At 34.6% G+C, this 22,648-nt stretch overlaps 1 protein-coding gene across 1 annotated transcript in view; it reads left to right on the top strand.

Moving 5' to 3' along the window:
• Window positions 1-542: 542 nt before the first annotated feature.
• The window catches only part of SHOC1 (shortage in chiasmata 1), a 75,376-nt gene continuing 53,270 nt past the window's right edge, over window positions 543-22,648 (top strand). Inside the window, exons 1-6 of the mRNA XM_059411067.1 lie at window positions 543-587; window positions 2,917-3,040; window positions 6,928-7,018; window positions 13,978-14,162; window positions 21,478-21,640; window positions 21,848-21,944. Coding sequence (XP_059267050.1) covers window positions 543-587; window positions 2,917-3,040; window positions 6,928-7,018; window positions 13,978-14,162; window positions 21,478-21,640; window positions 21,848-21,944 — 705 coding nt within the window. The remainder of the gene's footprint in view (window positions 588-2,916; window positions 3,041-6,927; window positions 7,019-13,977; window positions 14,163-21,477; window positions 21,641-21,847; window positions 21,945-22,648) is intronic.

The raw sequence follows: 22,648 nt of genomic DNA on the forward strand, positions 1-22,648 counted from the left end.
GGAGCTTGAACTCATGACCCCAAGAACAAGAGTCACATGTTCTTCCAACTGAGCCAGTCAGGCACCCCCCCTGGGCTTTTTATTTTTTAAAAGACTGCAGTTTCCCAGATTATTCTCCCCTGCTTAAGCACAGTTTTACTTGTGGTTATTCTATTTCAAGACCACTTAAGAAATACGGTTTTCCTGAGAAAACCACTGTACAATTCTTTCAAATTCCTGCCTCTTTTGCAACAAAATGATCACAGAATATATACTTTAATCCACCAGCCAGAAGTTGTGTGGATTAAATAATATATGAAAATTAGATGAATGATTTTATATCAACATACATTATTTTGATATTAGATTTAAATCATAGTAATAACTATTATTTTTATAGTTAGCTTTTTTCTAATCACTCAGTGCCTTCTTAAAAATGAATGAACCAAATTTTGTGATTAAGAATGGTTTCCTTCTCCTTGTTTTGCTATTTTACTAACATTTAATTTTGATTTTTGTATTTCCAGATACTGAAATTTGTACCACTTTCAAAGAAAGAGGACATGTTTTCAACATTCAAATATTGTGCAATAGACTATTTATATGAGGTAGCGTGTTACTGAATCACTAACTACTAAGAATTATGATATGAAAAGTACTATCTGCATTCACTACATGATTATGATAATTTTGCAGTAGTCCTTAGATTAATCCTTAATCTAATTACTTTGGGATTTATTTAAAATTTCTTCCCACTTCCAGTATACCTTAAAAATGCCACTTTTGGAAGGAAATTATTGGCAGTGTATTGTGAATTGAAGCTGTCAGCAGAAAAAAAATGGAAACTTGGCATATTTAGGCTGCTTGTGTATCAATATTCTTGAGTGATTGTCCTTGAAAAGAGTCGGGGAGGGAGAAGCAGTCCCGGTTATCTTTATGCGGAAATAACAGTAATAGCATGTATTGACCACTTGCTATGGGCCAGATACTTTGCTCTTTTGATGGATTATATCTTTTGATCATTTGCTCTCTTGATGGGTTATGCCATTGATCATCATGACTACTCCAAGAGCTAGATTTTACAATTTTACAGGTTCGGAAACTGATGTCTAGAGATCTTAAACAGCTTATTAAAGGCTGAGGTTTAAGTCTAGTACATTGTTAAGAAACTAATTGGAGTAGTCGTCATACAATAAATCATTGTTCTTATAATCTTAATTGAGAAGGTAAATTTTTATTTTCTTTATAACCTTGACCTTTTTACCAGGAAAAAAAGTTATTCCAATGTAACTAAAACTGTTACATTTTATAGGAAATAAGAAAGACATTTAGACATCTTCAGGTTTTATTATTTCTTCATAACTGTGGGAAGTAAACATGTTATTATAACATTTACATGGTAGGGAATCAGAAGTCATTGTTAACCAGATATATTTATGAATATATTGGCCACTTCAAAATTAATCTGTATTCAGACATCCTTAAACTTTTATCCTTGCCTGTAGTATCTTAGTTTCTCACTGGTGGATCACATCCCATGATATAGTACAAATATGATACTGACTGATGGCATTTCTCGCAAAAGTTGTAGAATTCTGTAAAGTTCATGGAAACAGTATTGAGGAGCCACTCAACAGGTAAAGCTATAGTCAAATGAAGACCTTGAAACATTAGATTAGTTACAGAGAAGAGGAAGAGAATGATTTGCATATTAAAGGAGTCAGAGATGCCTTGGGAATATTTTGGTTAAATATTTTTTTAAAATATCTTCTTTATAATCAAAGGTTAGGCAATGACTAATATCCATATCATTACATAATACAGTTTATGGGAGAATTTTGACAAAAAACCAGTTATGGTTACGAGCTAATTAAAACCAAAATTTTATTAGCTACAAAATTTAATTTCTGTAGCTTTGTTTCATTTTTTTTTAGACAAAGTATTAATCAAGCTTTTTTTCTGTTTTGCAATGAACTTTTGGTCCTCATCTTATATAAATTACTTTAACTCTTCTTTCTTTGTACCATTTATTCTTGGATAATTAAGACCTTTTATTTAATATGATTAACACCTTCAGCAAACAAAGAACTCTTGGGAAGTAATGCAAGAAACTATCATTTGTCCAAATACACAGAATAATGAATTTTGTGGGAAGTTGAGAGTTACTGAGGAAAAGCTTCATAGCAGAGATATTGCTTAAGATGGGCCTTGAAAGATAAATAGGATTTTTTTTTAAAGATTTTATTTATTTATTTGACAGACAGAGATCACAAGTAGGCAGAGAGGCCGGCAGAGAGAGAGGGAGGAAGCGGGCTCCCTGCTGAGCAGAACGATGTGAGCCTCGATCCCAGACCCTGGAACCATGACCTGAGCAGATGGCAGAGGCTTTAACCCACTGAGCCACCCACGTTCCCCGATATATAGGATTTTTTTTGATAAATAGGATTTTGATAATCTGAGAAGAATAGTGGGACATTTTTCAGAGGCACACCAAAGATGATGAGGTTAAAGAAATAGTTTTATTTGTTGATTTTTTTTCAAGTCAAAAATTTATTTGCTGGTTGTTGCTAGTGCAACATAGAAACAAAATTAAGACAGCCATATTATACTGTTAAGTGAAAAAAACACATTGCTAAATTGCATACTGTATAAATGATGGGATCTCGTGTCAAACATAAACACACACACACACATATTTAGCCTAGCCTAAAAAAGGAAGTCTCTGGAAAATATGCCAAACTCTTACTTAAATTACTAGAGACCTTGACTTTCTCAGTTATGTGTTCTGTGTTATTTTATGTTTTATAATGAGTAGGTATTACCTTTAAATAAAAATGATATGAATTTAAAAGAATAATGAATTTTATTATTTTGAATACTGTTAATTGCATCTGATAAATATTTTTAAAGATTTTATAATCTTACTTTCTTACATAGAATATAGTTAGAAAGAAGTTTTGCAGAGATGCTTTATTGCTTCAAGTCCCTTCATGTTTATATCAAGATGGAAATTATTATGCAGGAGTTATTGATAATAAGTTTAGGAGGCCATGGATGAGAGGTATGTTTTACTTTTGTTTCTCAAAAATCTATTTAAAAAGTGATGTGAGAGTTTAGCATAGTAAATTAAGAAAATGTGCTTTTTTAAATTAGTAAAACTGCATTGCATTTATTCATATCAGAACTCCAAGAGGTGCCTGGGGGTAGTTCAGTCAGTTTAAGCTTCTGCCTTTGGCTCATCTCTGGTCATGATCCCAGAGTCCCAGGACTGAGCCCTGCATTGGGCTCCTTGCTCAGCAGGGAGTCTGCTTTTCTCCCTCTGAGCTTCCCCTTCTGGTGTGTGCGCTTGCGCTCTCTCTCTCTCTCAAATAAATAAATAAAATCTTAAAAACAAAAAAGAACTCCAAGAATGTTAAAAATTAATATTTTTATGACAGAATTTAGGTGACAAAGTAGGGAATTGGGAAGCTTATACTAGATATGAATAGAACAAATAAAAGATATGTAGATGATGAAGTCTTAAAATATTCTAGCATTGTAAACATTTGTTGTATTGTAATAAGATCTTGCTCAACTGTTGGAGGGCTACTTTAAAATGTTATGATATACTGCATATAAAATTATGTTTAAATGTATATGTACAAAATATCTTTTTTTTTTAAGATTTTATTTATTTATTTGACAGACAGAGATCACAAGTAGGCAGAGAGGCAGGCAGAGAGAGAGAGGGAAGCAGGCTTCCTGCGGAGCAGAGAGCCCGATGCGGGGCTCGATCCCAGGACCCTGAGATCATGACCCCAGCCGAAGGCAGCAGCCCAAACCACTGAGCCACCCAGGCGCCCCATGTACAAAATATCTTTTGCTCTTATCATGTTGTGTTTTTAAAAAAGAGATAGCTTCAAAGAGAAAGAAAGATAGGAAGAAAGAGGTAGCTTCCATAGAGGAGGCAAGTCAGTTAACATTTCTTTAGCATGTATTATGTACCAGGTACTGTTATAGGTGCTAAGGATGGTACTAATAAGACAGAAGTAGTTCCTTCCCTCCATGGGTTTTCAGACTGGTAAAAAGACTGCTGCAAAAAAAACCCATTAAGTGTATAAGCTAATGTCTGGTATTAATAAATGTGTAGAGAAGACACAATAGGGTAATGTGATAAAAGATTTAGTAGGGAGCACTATTTCCTAAGATGCTTAGGGAAGGAGCTGGACATATGAGTTGGCATGATCTGAATGATGAGAAGGCAACAACAATAAGATAGTGGAGGAGAAAGCTTTCAAGAAAATGCAGAGTTTCTGACTCTGGAATAAACTTGATGAGTTTTAGGACCAAATAATTAGGCCACCATGACAGGTTAATGAAAGGGGGATATTTAAAAAGTAGGCAACTTATGAAAGATATAAGGCATTATAGGCCATAATATGGAGTTTATTTGCTTGTTTATATTATGGCTAATGTGGCAAATCATTGGACAGTTTTTAAAAGAGGTGTGACAATCTGATATATGCTTTAGAAAAATCATTCTAGTTGGCTGGAGTATGGAAGGGATAGGGATTGGGAAGAGTAGAGATAAAATCAATCAGAAAGCTATCATATTGGTTCAGAATCTAGACTGCTAAGTGAATGTATACTCTACATAAATGATGATAGTGACTTGGACTAGGCTTATATTAATGGATGTGTGAGGAGTGGTTGAATTGAGATTATATGAGAGGTCCAGCCAACAGTGTGAGGGTTAAAGAAAAAGCAGAACAATAAAAAATTTCTTCTAGGTTTTTGACCTAAGTAACTGGGTGGATGGCAGTGCCCTTTCCTAAGATAAGGAAAGGCTCACGGGAAAGCCAGTTGGTGCTCTGCTTTGGCCAGGTTAAAATGCCTATTTAGGCATCTCAATGAAGACATCAAGGAGGTCATTTATTATATAAATCTTGAGCACTGCTGGAGTTTCAAATTGAAGTAATCATATATGGATTGCACATAAACTTACGGAAGTGGATGCAGTCACTGAGAGCATGAATATATATAAAGCAGAGATCCTAGGACAAAATCCTAAAATACTCCAGCAGTGAAAAGGCAGAACCAGATAAGAACACAAGTGAGAAGCTCAGTCCCTTAAGCATCTGCAGTCAGCTCAGGTCATGATTTCAGGGTCCTGGGATTGAGCCCTACACTCAGCAAGAAGTCTACTTGAGATTCTTTCCTTCTCCCTCTGCCCTTTTCCCTCTCCACATGATCATTTTTTTCCTCTCTCTAAAATAAAATAAATAAGTAAATCTTAAAAAAAAAAAAAGAAGAATGAAAAAGCCGGTTTGGTTAGGAAGATGTACTATTATCATCTGTCAATATTGGATGCCCATTTGAAATTTATGGTCGTAATCAGAATGAGTTCATTCAGCATGACTGGATGATCTTTTTCCAATAATTTTCAGCTGTTCTAGTGTACGTACATAAGGTAGAGAGTAGAGGTTTTCCTAAGTTAGTACAAGGGAAAGAGAGGCAAAGAAATTAAGGATCTTTATAAGATAGTGGTTATGGGACTGGCTATGGAAACTGAACTGTGTAAGAAAGGTAGTAAGGATAGTAAGGACATGAGGGAGGAGGAATATTCATTTTACAATGAATATTATAAAAATGGAATGAATCTTAATCAGGTTGGAAGTAAGTTAAAGAATAGCTTTTATTAATCTGCTTATCTAAAAGTACAGAAGGAAAAATAAATAAATGTACAGAAGGAAAAATGAGTTTATCATTTTTCCTATTTCTTTTTCTCTTTTTAAAAACAATAATAACACTAGTAGCCAAAATTTTTTTTTAAGATTTTATTTGTTTATTTTCCAGATTGAGAGAGAGAGAGGGAACAAGCAGGGAGAATGGCAGGCAGAGGGAAAAGCAGCTCCCTGCTGAGCAAGGAGCCCAATGTGGGATTCGATTCCAGGACCCTGGGATCATGACCAGAGCTGAGGGCAGACGCTTAATGGACTGAGCCACCCAGGCATCCCCATTAATAGCCAAAATTTGTTTACAATATGTAAGGCACTGTCTAAACAATTTATATGTCTGATCACATTTTATCTTCACAACACTAGGAAAAGGCCATTATTATTATTCCTAATTTGTAGATAAGGAATACAGGTACAAAGGGGTTAAGAGGTTTACACAAGCTCATACCCTTAATAAGTAGCAATACAAGTATTAAAATCTAGTCAGGGCGATTCCAGAACCTGTACTTGTTACCACTAAACTTTTGTATTTTTTTCAATGACACACAGATTCGGATGTTAGGTGATTTGTTCAGGATAACAAAACTAGTTAAGATGTAACATTGGTAGTAGAATACAGGTGCTTTGACTCTTAACTTCACTCAGTTGCTTTTTCTGAGATTAGTATTTGACATGATCTCCCTCTTAAGGAACCAAGGGTCTAATTTGAGAGACAAGTTATAGATACCTAAAATTTTAAAATATGGCTGTGTTTGGTCATGTACCAGAATGAGTGCTACTGACAACTTTGGCCCTTCAAGGAGAATATATCAGAACAAGCTGAAATATAATAAATAATATATAATAAATATTATATATGTGTGTTATATATAATATATAATAATATATATAATAAATAATAAAAAATAATAAAACTTTATGAGGAGTAATATGAGCTGTTGAACAGGACTATCTAGGATGGTAGTGCTGTATTGGCAAAAGAGAGGATGTAAAAATGAGGGTAGTATGTTCAGGTGATGTTATTCTGACTATAGTTGAGCGGTTTTGGGGGGGTGAATTGTAATAATGAGGAAGATTATTTAAATATTTGGAATCTGGTAAAATTTGAGGAAAAATTACATTTGTGAACAAATAAAGATAACATCATAATGTAAAAGGTTCATGTTTGGCTTCTTTGTATTAAGTGAAAAAGAAAATTCCATAAGTTAATGTTCACCATTCTCCTTTTTAGTTTCAGCTGTTTCGGTGTGGGGAATGACAGATGATATTTCAGTCTTGGATCAATGGAAAGCAAGTCTTTTTGTGGAGGATTTTCTAGAGAAGTATGTATCCTTAACCTCAATTTCCCCTTTATGTCTAGGACAGAAACAGTAAGTTCTCTAGACACCGGCAGAGAGAATATCCTTTCTTTTGTATCCATACCAATTTTATTCTTTTATCTGAAGAAAAAGCCCTAATCGGAGTCACAAAAGAGAGGTTAATACAGGTGATTTATACCCTTTTTATTTTGGCTTCAGTTATCACATATTAACCATTCTCTATGCATTTGTGCTATAAAATGCACACAGAAAGAAAGCAAATATATTACTATACTTTTAATCAATAAGTAAACTTCTTATAGAATGAGTCTATAGGACATTTTGTATTAAAATTGGTCTTTTTTATTGTAGTATAAATGCAGATTTAAGGCTATTTTCTAACATTGTCAAAACATTATTTATTATTAGTTCAGTCATTCATCAAATATTTATTATATACAATCCTGTGTGCTGGATACAGAATACGCAACTGAATAAGATACAGTCTCTACTCAAAGAACACAAGAAATTAGGGAATAGAGATTTATAAATAAATAATTACAATACAATATAGAAAATATAATGACAGAGATAGGAAGACAGAGCATACATAATACAAGGAAGGACATCTAACCCAACATTGTTAATATAGACAAAAATTAGAGATTTCAGTGCAAAGGTAAATAATTTACTCTGTTGCTTCACTTTGTATAAAGGGTGCTGATCAGACCCAGGAAGGATTTAGTTTTTCACATTTTCAGGGTTTAGTAATTTAAGTTTTCCTTAATTATTGGAAATTGCTGGAAAGAAGCAAATAACCAATTTAAATGTGTCCAGACTCCAAATTCAAAGAAACCCAATATACCATCTCCATCATCTAAGAATTTAAAATTCAAGTTAGGAAGATAATATATAGACATCAAAAAAACCAACCATGTAAAAATTAAATCATAATACAAGATGACCATCAGAAATTCTATCACAAGGCATAAGGCCGATACAAAGTGCCTATTGCATGACTAAACTGAGCAATGAAGAAGCAGGAGGGTGTAGTGAAAAGAGCTCTGCTCCATGAGTTTAAAAAAAAATGTGGATTTCAAGTCTTGATTTGAAAAGTCAAGTACTACCTACTTGACAAGTCATCTTCTCTCTCTGACCCTCACTCTCTATCAGTATAATGACACTGGATCAGTGCTTCTCAAACTTTAATGTGCATATGAATCACCTGATGATCTTACTAAAAATGGAGATCTCGATTCAGTTGGTCTGTGTTGGGGCCTGTCATTCTGCACTTTTTTTTTTTTTTTTTTTTAAGTAGAGTCCATGCCCAGCATGCTAGAAACCAACACAGGGCTTGAACTCATAATCCTAAGATCAAGACCTGAGATGAGATCAAGAGTTGGATGCCTAACTGACTGAGCCAACCAGGCATCCCAGTTCTGCCCTTCTAATGTGCTCTTAGGTATGATGGTACTGCTGGCCCAAGAACCTACTTAAAGTAACAAGAAACAAGATTATCTCTAAGATCTCTTCACTTCATGATTTAGATGGTAAGGCTGTGCATTTATAAGCAGGAGAGATCAGCTTTACAAAGAAGTAGGAATTGAGCTTGAGCTGGACATTAAAAGAGAAACTAACGTGAGAGAAGGGTTTTCGGGCAAAGGAAACAGCAAGTCTGGAGGCATAGAGCAAGAATACACAATAAATCCGCAGTGAAAGCAGTTATCTAGCTACTTTGACTCAACCAAGATTCATGTATGGGAGAAATGGGAGGCGCTGAAAGAATGGATGCCCTATCTTATCTCACCTTCCTTACATTTTGCGGTACCAACATGGAGTCCATGGCAAAGAAGGTGGACCTGTGGCATCACCTAGAATCACATTTACATTTCTCAGCCTCTCTGTAACTACACATGGCCATGTGACTAATTTCTTCCCAATAGAATATTAAGCAAAAGAGGCTTATGCAATTTGGGGGGAATGTCCTTAAAAGGAAGCAGCATGGGGGCACCGGGTGGCTCAGTGGGTTAAAGCCTTTGCCTTCAGCTCGGGTCACGATCCCAAGGTCCTGGAATCATGCCCCACATCAGTCTCTCTGCTCAGCGGGGAGCCTGCTTCCTCCTCTCTGCCTACTTGTGATCTTTCTCTCTGTCAAATAAATAAATAAAATATGTAAAAAAAAAAAAAAAGGAAGAAGCATGTTTTTCTCCTTCACTTTTCTCCTTCCCAGTGCTGGAATAGATATGTAATAACTGATTCCAGCAACCAACTTCGGCTGTATTGGCAAGAACTAAACGTAGGAGTGAAAGAGTAGAACAAAAGGAGCATTAGTCTCTAACACATTGCAAACTGTTTTACTAGCCATGAACTTCTAAACTCCACTTTTTATGTGTGTAAGCCATTAATTTCAATTTTGTCTCATACAGTAAGATTTAATTTTTTTAAAGATTTTATTTATTTATTTGATGGACAGAGATCACAAGTAGGCAGAGAGGCAGGCAGAGAGGAGGAAGCAGACTCCCTGCGGAGCAGAGAGCCCGATGCTGGGCTCAATCCCAGGACCCTGAGATCATGACCTGAGCCAAAGGCAGAGGCTTTAGCCCACTGAGCCATCCAGGTGCCCCAGTAAGATTTAATTTTTAACAGACTTTATTATTAGGGAAGTTTTGGTTCACAGAAGAATTGAGCAGAAAGTATAGATACTTCCCATCTTAAATTTAATTTTAAATAATTCTGCTACTGCAGTTTTGTTACCTATGGATTTGAGAAATAAACATTCTGATCATTTAGCACTACCTAGAGTTTCTTTAAATCTTGCTTTTCCTCTTTTTCTCCTCTCTCTTTGTTCCTTGTTTCTATTTTTGTTACTTCTTAATATTGATTCTAAGGCCTCAATTATTTTACTAACTTGTGGTGTACTGTATTTTAACATATTTGGGCATTTTCCACTGTGTATTCCTAAGAAATCTTATGTTCTGTGAAATTACACGCTAAAAATAACAGGACATACAAGAAAATTGGCTTCTGTCATCAAAGCTGCAACTTGCAACAGAGCACTAACAAAAATAATAACTATTTTAATTTTTACAAAACTACCAGAAAAAAGCATAGTTTAAAAGACATATTAAGCTCCTAATAAATACATACATATTACAGTAAATATAGCACTTTTTTTTTTAGCCCAAGAGACAGAATAAAGAAGGGGTTGAGGGCACCTAGGTGGCTCAGTGGGTTAAGCCGCTGCCTTCGGCTCAGGTCATGATCTCAGGGTCCTGGGATCGAGTCCCGTATCGGGCTCTCTGTTCAGCAGGAAGCCTGCTTCTCTCTCTCTCTCTCTCTCTCTCTCTCTGCCTGCCTCTCCATCTACTTGTGATCTCTCTCTGTCAAATAAATAAATAAAATCTTTAAAAAAAAAAAAAAAGAAGGGGTTGAGGCTATCAAACCACGGTGACAAGGGCAAAATGCAAAAACATCAGGAAGAACCATGCAATAAACTTCTAGCTTCCAGGAGAGAGCAATGGCCAAGTAAAGTAAGAGGAAGAATGTATAACTATATCCCCTAGTCCTCTGTGGCTTTCTGTATTCACATGAATGCAATTGAACACAGGGCAATGCACATAATATTTACTTCCTGTATACCTCATAATTATTATGTGAGGTGGGTGTTACTATCTAAATATTAGATATGAGAAACTGTGACTCAGATTAAATAACTTGCCCACAGTCAATAGTTGGAACTATTCAAATGTTCAAACCCTAGTCTATTCAACTTCAAACCCTATACTCTTTGGTTTGGTTAGGTTTATATTAAAGCTTTATTGAAATATGATTCATATCTGTATAATTCACCCATTTAAAATTCAGTGGTTTTTCCAATTCAGTGGTTTTTAGTATATTCACAGAGTTGTGCAGTTATCACCACAGTCAATTTTGGTGCGTTTTCATTTCAAAAAGAAATCTGAAACTTATTAGGATTCATTCCCCATCTTTCCCCCTCCTTTGGATAGGTGACTACTGGTCTACTTTCTGCCTCTCTAGACTTGCCTATTCTGGACATTTCATAAAAATGGAATCAAAGTAAAACCATACACCAATTCCAACATAGGGAGAGGGTGTAGTTTCCCCAAACCAACAAGCAGTACTCTGATACCAGCTGGGTATCCTACAATTCAACTCAATTTTACCCAGAGATAATGTCAGATACCACCTGTCGAGGGCTCAGTGGTACAAGCCTGCCTCCCCTCCCCAGCCACTTCAGACTCCACTTGCAAGTCCAGGTTATAACCTGTTCTTTTGACCCATAGGGATAAATTGGAGGTTCCAGCAACTTCATCCTTGGATTTGATCAGTTTGCTAGATAGACTCACAGAATTCATGAATGGCTTATTGTATGTCATTGTAATTTTGATTTGCATTTCCCTCATGGCTAATGATATTTAGCATCTTTTTATGTAATTATTGGCCTTTAGTTTATCTTCTTCAAGAAAATGTTTATTTAAATTCTTCGCCCATTTTTCAGTTGTTTTTTGTATCTTTTTAAAATTGAATTTTAAGAGTTTTGCTACACAGTCTAGATACAAGTCCCTTATCAGACATGATTTACAAATATTTTCTTCTGTGGATTATCTTTCCACTTTCTTAATAGTATCCTTTGAAGCACAGTTTTTAAAAATTTTTGATGAAGTCCAATTTATCTATTTATTCTTTTGTCACTTGGGCTTTTGGCATCATATCTGAGAAAGCTTTGCCTAATCCAAAGTCATGAGGATTTACTCCTCTATATTCTTCTAATAGTTTTCCTGGAACTTTTTTTTTAAGACACAAATCAGATCATGAACTATCTCTGTTCGAACCTACTGACAGTATCCCATTGCACATAGAACAAAACTCAAAGTTCTTACCAGGTGCTGTAATACCCAACATGATCTGGTCCCTTCCTACCTATCTAACCTTACTCTTTTCCAATAACCCTAACATTTGTGCTTTTCTGAGACTATACCAACCCTGTTCCACCACTTCAGGCCTTTGTATGGGTCACTTCCTACCATTATTCAGATAGCTGTGGAATTATCAGCTCCTCATCTGGCCGCTCTCCAAAATAGACCTCCTACCAACTCTCTGGCTGTTACTTGGTGTCTTAATATTTTATTTTATTCATAACAGTTTTTTTGCCACCTGACATTATGCTATTTGTTTGTCTATCATTCTGTTAACAGGTAAGCTTCATGGGGGTAAGAACTTTGTTTTGCTCTATCACTCCATTCTCAGTGCCTAAAATGGTATTAGCACGCTGTGGACACTCAGTAAATATTTCATTTAAGTTAAAGAATTAGTGAATTGGAGTGGATGAACTTACCCAGATAGAATGATATGGAAAGAAAGCAAACACAATCCAGATTGGAATCCTGAGAAATATCTGTACTACAGGTTAGGTGAAAAGGTGACACCAGTGAACAAAGAATAGATAATACTGGACTCAGAAGTAGGAAGAGATCCAAGAATTACTTTTCTTCATAGAAACTTTATATCTAGAGGAAGAGAATTGACTGGTTTTGTTTTGTTTTTTTTTTTCCAAAACTCTAATACCAAGGAATATTACAAAGTACTGACCCTATTAGTAACATTTAAAACAAAAAAAGATAATTGTGGTATAAATACTAAGTTTAGAAGTCTATAAAGATTCCCATAGGAATCAATGGTCTCATGAGTAATATGGACCAGGGTAAGTTGAAATATCTTTTCTTGTGTCTTGTATTTTTTAAAGAGTCAGGGAGAAACTTTAGAGACTTTTTTCTATATATGATTTGAAGATATGGCATATTCATTTTTCTCCAATTACATAGGGAATGATACTGACTTTGGTTCTCTCAGTCTGGGTAGGGAATTATTGAGACTAAAATATTTTAGGATATCAGGGGGAAAGGGGTATATTTGAATGTATAGTTAAATTGCCAATAATATATTTGTCAGAAAAATTCATTAAAAAGTTCTCTTATAAAAAGTCCAAATCTCCCAATATTGCAGACAGTGGCAGATATACCTGAATGAATCAGGAAATAGGCAAGGTATGGCAAGGTGGCAAGTTCAAGGGAGCCCCCCCCCCAAAAAAAGTGCCCCTAAACAGCAAGAAGTTGTTAACACTCTAAGCTTGTAGGAACAAGGGGACTGAGCAGTAATCAGACCAGTAAGAACTACAACTAGCTTAGGAGAGGGCCTGTCTGACAAGAGATGTAACTCTTGGTAGAATGCAGCCACTTCTAAACTGTGGCCCAGGAGAGAAGCATTTGGGAACAATAATATCCTAACTTGTTTCTCTTCCCAACTTTGATCTCCTGACAATACGTCCTATTGGCCAAACCCAACCAGAAGCCAGAGAGCAAGGGAGCTTAGTTCAGTCATGGAGATGCGCCTCCCAGGATGAAAAACAGAATATAAAAGGTTGGATAATGATGTGGGAAAACAAACATTGAACATCCAATACAAGGGCAACTTGGCAGTGCATGGCAAAGTCTAAAGATCTGACATTTAATTTGATCATTTCCATTTTTAGGAAACATATTTTGGAAAACAGGCAAGTGCACAAAGATGTTACTTGCATTATAATAGCAGATGATTACAACAAATTTAAATTGCCAACAATAAGAAACTCTTTCAGTAAATTATGGCCTACCAATGCAGTGGGATCCTGTTTATCAAAAATGAAGTGAATGTACATTGACTGACATATAAATGTGCTCATGTTTTATTGTTTACCAGAAAAGGCAGGTTTCATAATACTATGTATATGAATCTACTTTTGTTTAAAAATATCCAAAAGTAATTGTGAAGATACATAATTTTTTAATTCATCTCTTGATTGTTGGGGCTATGGGTAACTTCTCTGTATCTGTTGGAATTTTGTAATTTTTCTACAAAGAACATATACTATTTATAAAGATGTTTTAAAATAGGACATACATAAAATCAGTAATTTTATGTCATAGAAAAACAATTACAGGAGTGGTGACTCAGATTGACTGTATGTTTGAGGAAGTTGTTCCAAGTTCAAACCCAAACTCCCAAACTGATGTAGAGGAAGCCAGTTTATATACCCGTAAGGATTACACCGAAGTCTTTACACTTGTCAGCGGTTTAGGAAAATGTCCAGCACTTCAAACACAGAATGAAGGTAAACATTTATTATTTCTATTGTTATAAAACATTTCTTAATAACATGCAGATTTTCATTTTTGTGTTTTTCTGTTTTATTCTATTTTTAATTTTCTATTTTATTAAAGGTATCCACCTGCAAAATTTTAATTCTAAACTTTGCCACATTAGGGAAATACTTTCTCTTTCAAATTAGTCCCTTTTTGTGAATTTGGTTGTTTGGGGGGTTTATGTGTGTTGGGCATCAAAATAGTGTCAGGGATTTGATCATAGTATGCCCACACCATGTTACCATAATCAGACCTGATGACAGAGCAATTTGGTATAACATTAAAACAGCAGATTACTAAATGATGCTGTATTTTATTTTCAAAATATGCTCAAGATTTTGAATCTGATCTGATTGATATGAAACCATAATTCAAAGTAGAGATGGAGTCATTGTAGTATTAGATCAGGAAATTCACCTCATTTTTACAAATTTACCATAATTAATAATTAAAGTACATTTTATCCAAGCTGTATTCCAAATTTTCATCCCTACTAGAGGGTGCTGAATCCTTCCAATTGTATAAAAACTTGCTGAGAACTAACTTTCTGGTATGTACAATAACCTGTTCCCTTTTAAAATAAAGTTTAAGATATACTATAGCTTGAGCTACAATAATCTAATAGATGTAGAATATATAATAATTTGGTTCTTAAACGTCTATTTTTATGTAAATACATAAATTGTGTTTAAATTTTTAGTGTTGGCAGATAGGTGTGTGATGATGCAGAGTTAGATCCCTCTCAGTTTAAAATGAGAATGAGATTGCGTTAAAGAATAAACTTGAACAGTACCTGGAGGGCTCAGTTGGTTAAGCATCTGACTCGATTTCAGATCAGGTTATGATCTTAGGGTTGAGATGGAGCCCCAGGTGTGGCTCTGCATTCAGTGTGGAGTCTGCTTCTCTCCCTCTTCCTCCCCCTCTGCCCCTCCCCCTGCTCACTCATGCACACACTCTCTTTCTCTCTAAAAATAAAATCTTTAAGAAAAAATAAAGACTAAACTTGAGAACATGTTATATTAGGAATAATCTGAATTTGATCATAGTCCAAATGAAGATTTGATCATAGTCCAAATTCACTCTTAAAGATTTGGAAGATTTGATTGTAGTCCAAATCTACTTTTAAAATGTGGTACAAGGGGCGCCTGGGTGGCTCAGTGGGTTAAAGCCTCTGCCTTCAGCTCAGGTCATAATCTCAGGGTCCTGGGATCGAGTCCCGCATCGGGCTCTCTGCTCGGCAGGGAGCCTGCTTCCTCCTCTCTCTGCCTTCCTCTCTGCCTACTTCTGATCTGTCTCTGTCAAAGAAATAAATAAAATCTTAAAAATAAATAAATAAATAAATAAAATAAAATGTGGTACAATTTGAAGTCAGTAGCTAAAAATTTTATAGTTTTCAATTTTCTTCCTTAATTTTTTAAACTTATTCTTCTAATTTCTTATAAAAATGTTTGTGGGGATCAACTAATATATTTGTACATGTAATGAGATAGTTTATAAAAAATAAAAGATATCCAAACATAGCTATTATTAATGTGGAAAACTGCAAGCTGTTATTGGTAAACTTTATAATATCATCAACCAGGGTCAGAAGCTTCCTTAACTATTATTCATCGAATGAAAATATACTTGGGTTTCTGAAATACATATAAATTGTCCGTATCCTGTATTGCCTGAGGGGTCCTCTGTCATTAGACATCATTCTATAAATTTAGATTTGCAATTTCATTTATTTTCTTTGCAGCTATATTGATTGCTGCCAGATTTATAGATACTTTGGCCTCAGTGTCTAAATCCAAAGGAATGCATTACGTTTTGAAATTCAATTGATACTGTAAATTTTCTGTCTTAAAAGAAATTTAGTCAATTGCTAAATTATAACTTAATTTAAAAACCTATATTTCTTTAAGACATAAAAACAGTGAGTAATTTTCTTTTATTGTGGGGCATCTGGGTGGCTCAGTTGGTTGAGTGTCTGCCTTTAGCTCAGGTTATGATCTTGTAGTCCTGGGATTGAACCCCATATCAGGCTCCCTGCTCAGTGGGGACTCTGCTTCTTCTCCCTCTGCTTCTCCCCCAGGGCTTATGCTCTCTCTTTTGCTCACTGTCTCTCAAATAAATTAATCAAATGTTTTATTGTTTATTGGTTTGTTGATATGTGCTAATATTTCTACAACATTCACATATTTATTAATAAATGTAATTATTTTATGAATATCCATTCAGATGTCCAACAAATATATAAGCAAATGCAAATGTAGCTTTTTTATTTTTATTTAATTTAATTTTTATTATTTTTTAAATATTTATTTATTTCAGAGAGAGAGAGGAGAGGGGCAGAGAGAGTCTTAAGCAAACTCTGCGCTGAGCACAGAACCCATCACAAGGCTCAATCCCACCACCCTGAGATCATGAAATGAGTTGGATGCTTAACTGACTGCACCACCCAGGCATCCATTTATTTTTAATTTAGAAAAAAATTGTACATGCAGACAGTTTCAAGTATCAAATAGTTACTCAAAATTTATAATAAAAAGTAGCAGTCCTCTGACTTCAACTAGCCATATTTTTTCCTTTTTTAAAATGTATTTAAGGTGTGCAATGTGGTGGCTTAACACATGTATATATTGTAAAAGATTTCCATCATTGAGTTAACACATCCATCACTTCACATCACTTACCTTCTTTTTTTCTTTTTCTTTTTGGTAAGAACACTTAAGTTCTATTTTCTTAGCAAATTTCAGTTATGTAGTATCAACTGTAATTACCATTTTATACATCAGATCCTCATACTTTACTTACCTTATAACTGGAGGTTGTACTGTTTTACCAGACTCTCCCTATTCCCCACAGCCTAGCCTCAGTCCCTGGCAACCACCATTCCACTCTCTGTTTACATTAGTTCCATTTTTTTTTTTTTTTTAAAGATTCCATGTAGGGGCGCCTGGGTGGCTCAGTGGGTTAAGCCTCTGCCTTTGGCTCAGGTCATGATCCCAGGGTCCTGGGATCAAGTCCTGCATTGGGCTGTCTGCTTAGCAGGGAGCCTGCTTCCACCTTTCTCTCTGCCTGCCTCTCTGCCCACTTGTGATCTATGCCTGTCAAATAAATAAATAAATAATAAAAATAAAAAATAAAAAATAAATAAAGATTCCACATACAACTAATACCATGCAGTATTTGTTGTTCTCTGCCTGGTTTATTTCACTTAGCAAAATGTCCTCCATGTTCACCCATATTGCAAATGGCAAAATTTCCTTCTTTTTCAAGGTTGAGCAATATTTTCTTGTGTCTGTGTGTATAAAACCTATTTTCCTTAAAACACTTTTTTTTTTATCCATTCATCTGTGGAGAGACACTTACATGGTTTCCACACCTTGGCTGTTGTGAGTACTCTGCAGTGGGAGAACAGATACCTCTTTAAGACAGTGATTTTGTTGACCATCTGTTTCTTCCTTCACAACATTTATATCTTGTGTGTGTGTGTGTTATTGTGCTTACTAGGACCTACAGTACATTGTTTAATAGAAGCAGCGATGTTGTCATCCTCGTCTTGTTCTTGACACTAAAGGAAATACTTTAAAATTTCATCATTAAAGATGATGTAAATATCATTTCAGGTGGTGAATCATTTACAATGTTTATGTCAGTTTCAGTGGTTAAATGTTGGGAAGAATTTATTGGGTTGAGGAAGCTCTTTCTGTTCCGAGTTCACTGAGAGTTTTTGATCATGAATGAGAACTGAATTTTATTAATGTTTTCTACATCCATTGATATCTACATCCTAAATATGTAGAATGTCCCTTTATTAAAAACTTTCAAGCCTATAATCTAAACATAAGTCATTTTGCTATTGGGATCATATTGTATCTGCATTATATTATTTTTAAATGTTAACATTATCTTGGGAACATCTCACCATATACTTGTCTTCAAAAGGATGGCTTTTAGTGACTGCAGTTTTAAATCTTATGTATGTATCATTCATTCCCAATTTGAGAACACTAATGTTGTTTTTAATTTCAAGTATGGACATAAATATATGCTTCCATTTCCACTTCTTTCCATAGAGTAAATTCATGGAAATGGAATTATTTGATATAAGTGTTTCTTTTAGCTATACGTCCACAAGCATGATATGAGAATATCCTGTTCATACCAGCCTTATTGTCATTGGATATATTACTACTGATATTGTATTAATACATTTTAACCAATGTGATGGACAAAAGTTGTTTTTACTTAGACTTTAAAAATTATTCATGTTTGGGATGCTTGGGTCGCTCGGTTGGTTGAGCATCTAACTCTTGATTTTGGCATGGCTCATGATCTCAAGGTCATGGGACCAAGCCCTGAATGAGGCTCCATGCTGGGTAAGGGAGTCTGTAAGAGATTCTCTCCCTCTCCCTCTCTGCCCTCCCCACCTCCTTGCACTTGTGTGCCTTGCACACATGCTCTGTCTCTAAGTAATAAAACTTATAAAAAATCCTTCATGTTTACTGGCTATTTGCATATTTTTATGTGTGAAGTGATTCTTTTATGTATTTTTCTATTCTTATATTTTATCTGTGTATGTCAAAGAGATATTTCATACATCTTTAAAACTAACCAGTCCCATCAGTGTTTCCCTTTAAGGTTTCTTTCATTGCTTTTATACTTAGAAAATTCTTCCTTAAATTAGATGAATATTTATTCATATTTTCTTTAAGGTTTTCCTTAAGATTTTGGTATATGTTTAAAAGTAAGGGTTGGGGCGCCTGGGTGGCTCAGTGGTTTGGGCTGCTGCCTTCGGCTCGGGTCATGATCTCAGGGTCCTGGGATCGAGCCCCACATCGGGCTCCCTGCTCCGCAGGAAGCCTGCTTCCCTCTCTCTCTCTCTCTGCCTGCCTCTCTGCCTACTTGTGATCTCTGTCAAATAAATAAATCTTTAAAAAAAAAAAAAAGTAAGGGTTAAAAGTATTTTTTTCCAAATGTTTTGGCAGTCATCTCAGTATCACTTATGGAATAGTCTTTCTTCTCTCTACTGATTGGAAAAGCCACTTAGAAAATATGCTAAATCCTTGCCCACATTAGAGTGTGTCTGGATTTTCTATTTTGTTCTATTGATTTTTCTATTATTGTATCATACAGTTCTATTTAATATGTAATTATAACATGTATTAATAGTCTCTTCTTTTTTGTTATTTTTTTCCTAGACTCACATTTTTATTCTTCTAGATTTACTTTCAGTAAATCAGTTTTTCAAGTTCCAAAACAGATCTCTTGAGAAATTGAAATGTCATTGTGTTTTTTCACTTTTTTTTTTAACCATAGTCTTACTAGCCAGGAAAATGGTTTATCTTGCCTTTTATTCAACTTTTTAAGTGGTTCTCATTAAAATTTTGTGGTTTCCTGCATATACTCTCTGTACATTTTATTATGTTGATTCCTTGATGTTTGTATACTTGTTACCATTATGAATGAATTTTCCATTAATTTGGGGGGGGTTTTATGTATGCCTGAAAAACAGATATTTTACAGTTCTTTCTTATCAGACACGTAGTGAACTCCTTTTTTTGTTTTCATTTAGTTAGCTTGGGTTTCCTAGGTAGAACAATCTTCTGCCAAGTAGACCTCTATTTTCTGTTTCTTTTCATAGTTAACTAGCTAAAATTTTCCTTCTTTGTGACAATTTAACACTTCTTTACAATAAAGGAGAACCGTCTCCTCATATTTGTGTTGGTAATAGAAGAGCTGTAATAAAGTAAGAACACCAGGAAAAGTATAACCTTAAGACTATAAGGAAGTAGCACCTCCTAAAACAACTTTTGTGTATTGACTAAAAACATTGGTTGTGGTGTGATGCTGCCCTCAAGCGGCTCTGTCAAATACGGGTGGTTGGAAAACAAGATCTCATAACTGATAGATGTTTCTTTTCTTGGACTTACAGAAATACTAGGATGAGCCTGTACGAATGGAAGATGGAGAGAGGGATATAAGTAAATGCTGTTTGGGTTTTTACTATTAACATGACTTCATTAATACTTTCAGAGTGGATGTACAAATGAACCATCTTTAATTATCTCACCTAAGCCCTGTTTAGATATGGAATTGATTTGCTTGCTCTCTTTGGTATATAAAAGAACTATGCCAGATTTGTCATGGGAAGCTCTTAGCTACAAAATTATCAGGAACTTAGCAGGTTCAGATAAGTAATCTCTCAAGAGGCTTGTTAATGGAACAACTTCTCTTTTGGCATTTCAAGGTGGCACTAGGCAAAGGGGTGTTTCGTGGTTGCTTGTTTAACACCACATATTTATTAAACATATGCATACCAATGGTTGGTCATGGGAGACATCATTCCAGGCTATTCCTCTCTCACGATATTCTAAATTTACCTAACTGAAAGGTCACTACCCAGAACAAGAAATTGTTGCTCTCTCTTCAATGTAGCTTTTGCTTTGGGGAATCTGACTTTCTGAACATTTCTTCATCTGAACTTCTATTTTCCTTTTCTTCTTTCCACTCGGGAGCTTATTAAAGAATGGGAGCAGGTTTTATAATCCCTTCCTTGGCTCAGAAACTGTTAAAGCACTGACACAGTTGGCTAAGATTTTAAAGTAACCTGAATATAGTAGGTTGGGGATAGCAATTAACTGTTAATTAATTAACAATTAATTAATTAACTGTTAGCAGTAGTGTTTTCTAATACATAAAATGTATCACACTTCTCAAGTAGATATTTTGCCATGTAACCTTCATTGTAATAAATTTTACAGTGAAAGTCTTATTTCTATTTTACAATAGAAAGGTTTTTTTGTCATTGCAATGATAGAGTCCAAATGGATCTCATTTATAGGTTTTGTAGACCATCTCTTCCCCTACATCTCAGAGCCTCTAGGGACGAATTAGAGACTTTAAGAGGTAAAATGATGCAGAGAAAAGACTAGGTTCCACAAAAGTCAAATGCTTTTATTTCTTTATGACTTTGCTTAGGCTACCCCTGACTGTTTTCAAACATAAGGCTGCAAGATATTTTCCTCCATTGATTAAACTAATCCTCGTTTAAAAGAAAATGAACATTACAACTCTTTCAGGATATTTGGTTACTAGTCAGGTGTACTAAGTAATAACTAAAATTTATTGAGCTTTTAGCTATATGCTAATCCTATGCTGTATGCTTTATATGCACAATACAATGAAGAACTAAAAAATTAAAGTGTGTGTGAATGTCTGACTGCAGTAACTATCTAGATCCCTTTGTATAACTTTTAGATTTTTTTTCTTATTCCTTTATATTTCTTTTTTCAGATTTGTCTATTGATGAAGAAATAATTTTTTTAAATAACTTGATGACCTATAAAAGTCAGCTACCAACTTTGCATACTTTGTTGAGTAGGCTAAAACTATTTTTAGTAAAGGACCCCATTTTAGATTTCAAAGGACAGATCTTCACAGAAGCTAATTTCTTCAGGTACTTAATTGATGTAAATGTTTTTAAAGGAGAAAATACTCTTTGTATGCTCTTAAGTCTAGACATTATCAATAATAAATTATCATTGATTTACATAGATTCCAGTTTTAATCATTGTATTAAATTATTATTTAATTTGATTGGCCACATTTGGTATGTACCTTGCTTTTAGTTAAACACTAATATTTTTTTGTTGTTGTTGTTAAGGGAATGTTTCTCTTTTCAAGAAGATTTGAAGGGTCTAGTGAAAGAAGATTTTTACATGGATAAAGAGAACTTTTGTCAGGAAAAGCTAGAAGATACAGTAGGTTTACATAAAACTATAATAATTGCTTAAAGTAATATTTTTATAAAAGTTAGTAAAGCACACTTATTTTTTTTACTTTTTTTAAATTTAAAGCACACTTTTATAATTTTAGTAATATACATTGACCATCTACTAATGTCAAGTTAAAAAAAACTTGGTAATGAGTTAAATATATCAATAATGAAGTCAAATTTACTTTAAGATAGTGGTTCTAAACCTTGTCTACACATTGGTATTACTTGGAGAGTTTTAATAAAATACTGAAGCCTGGGTCCTACTCAGATGTATTCTGCTTGAACTGGTCTGTTGTGCAGCCCAGGTATAGTGAATTTAAAAATGTCTCTTAATGATATTAATAAATCTACCTGGTGTAGGACATTAAGTGGTCATATTCTAGTTAAAAATTTGGAAACCAGAGCTAAAAATGTTGATTTTGATTTGTGAGTTATACACAAATTGGACTTAGACTATGTAAGAAAAAGGATCTCATTGAAGTAGTAAGAGTAAAGATGTTCTGAGACTTCATTTTAGATTCTGCCAGTGGTTAATAAAGAACATAGCATCCTTGCATATTAAAGATCAAATGTCTCAAAGGCAACCCCTCTTTTTTAGTATACAGTTCCAAAGCACACAAAATTGTTATTGTAATATTAATATGTAAAGAATTTTAGCAGTTGAGAGTGCAAATAACTTTTTGCAGT

Source organism: Mustela nigripes, chromosome 9 (genome assembly GCF_022355385.1).
Source record: "Mustela nigripes isolate SB6536 chromosome 9, MUSNIG.SB6536, whole genome shotgun sequence".
Classification (NCBI taxonomy): domain Eukaryota; kingdom Metazoa; phylum Chordata; class Mammalia; order Carnivora; family Mustelidae; genus Mustela; species Mustela nigripes.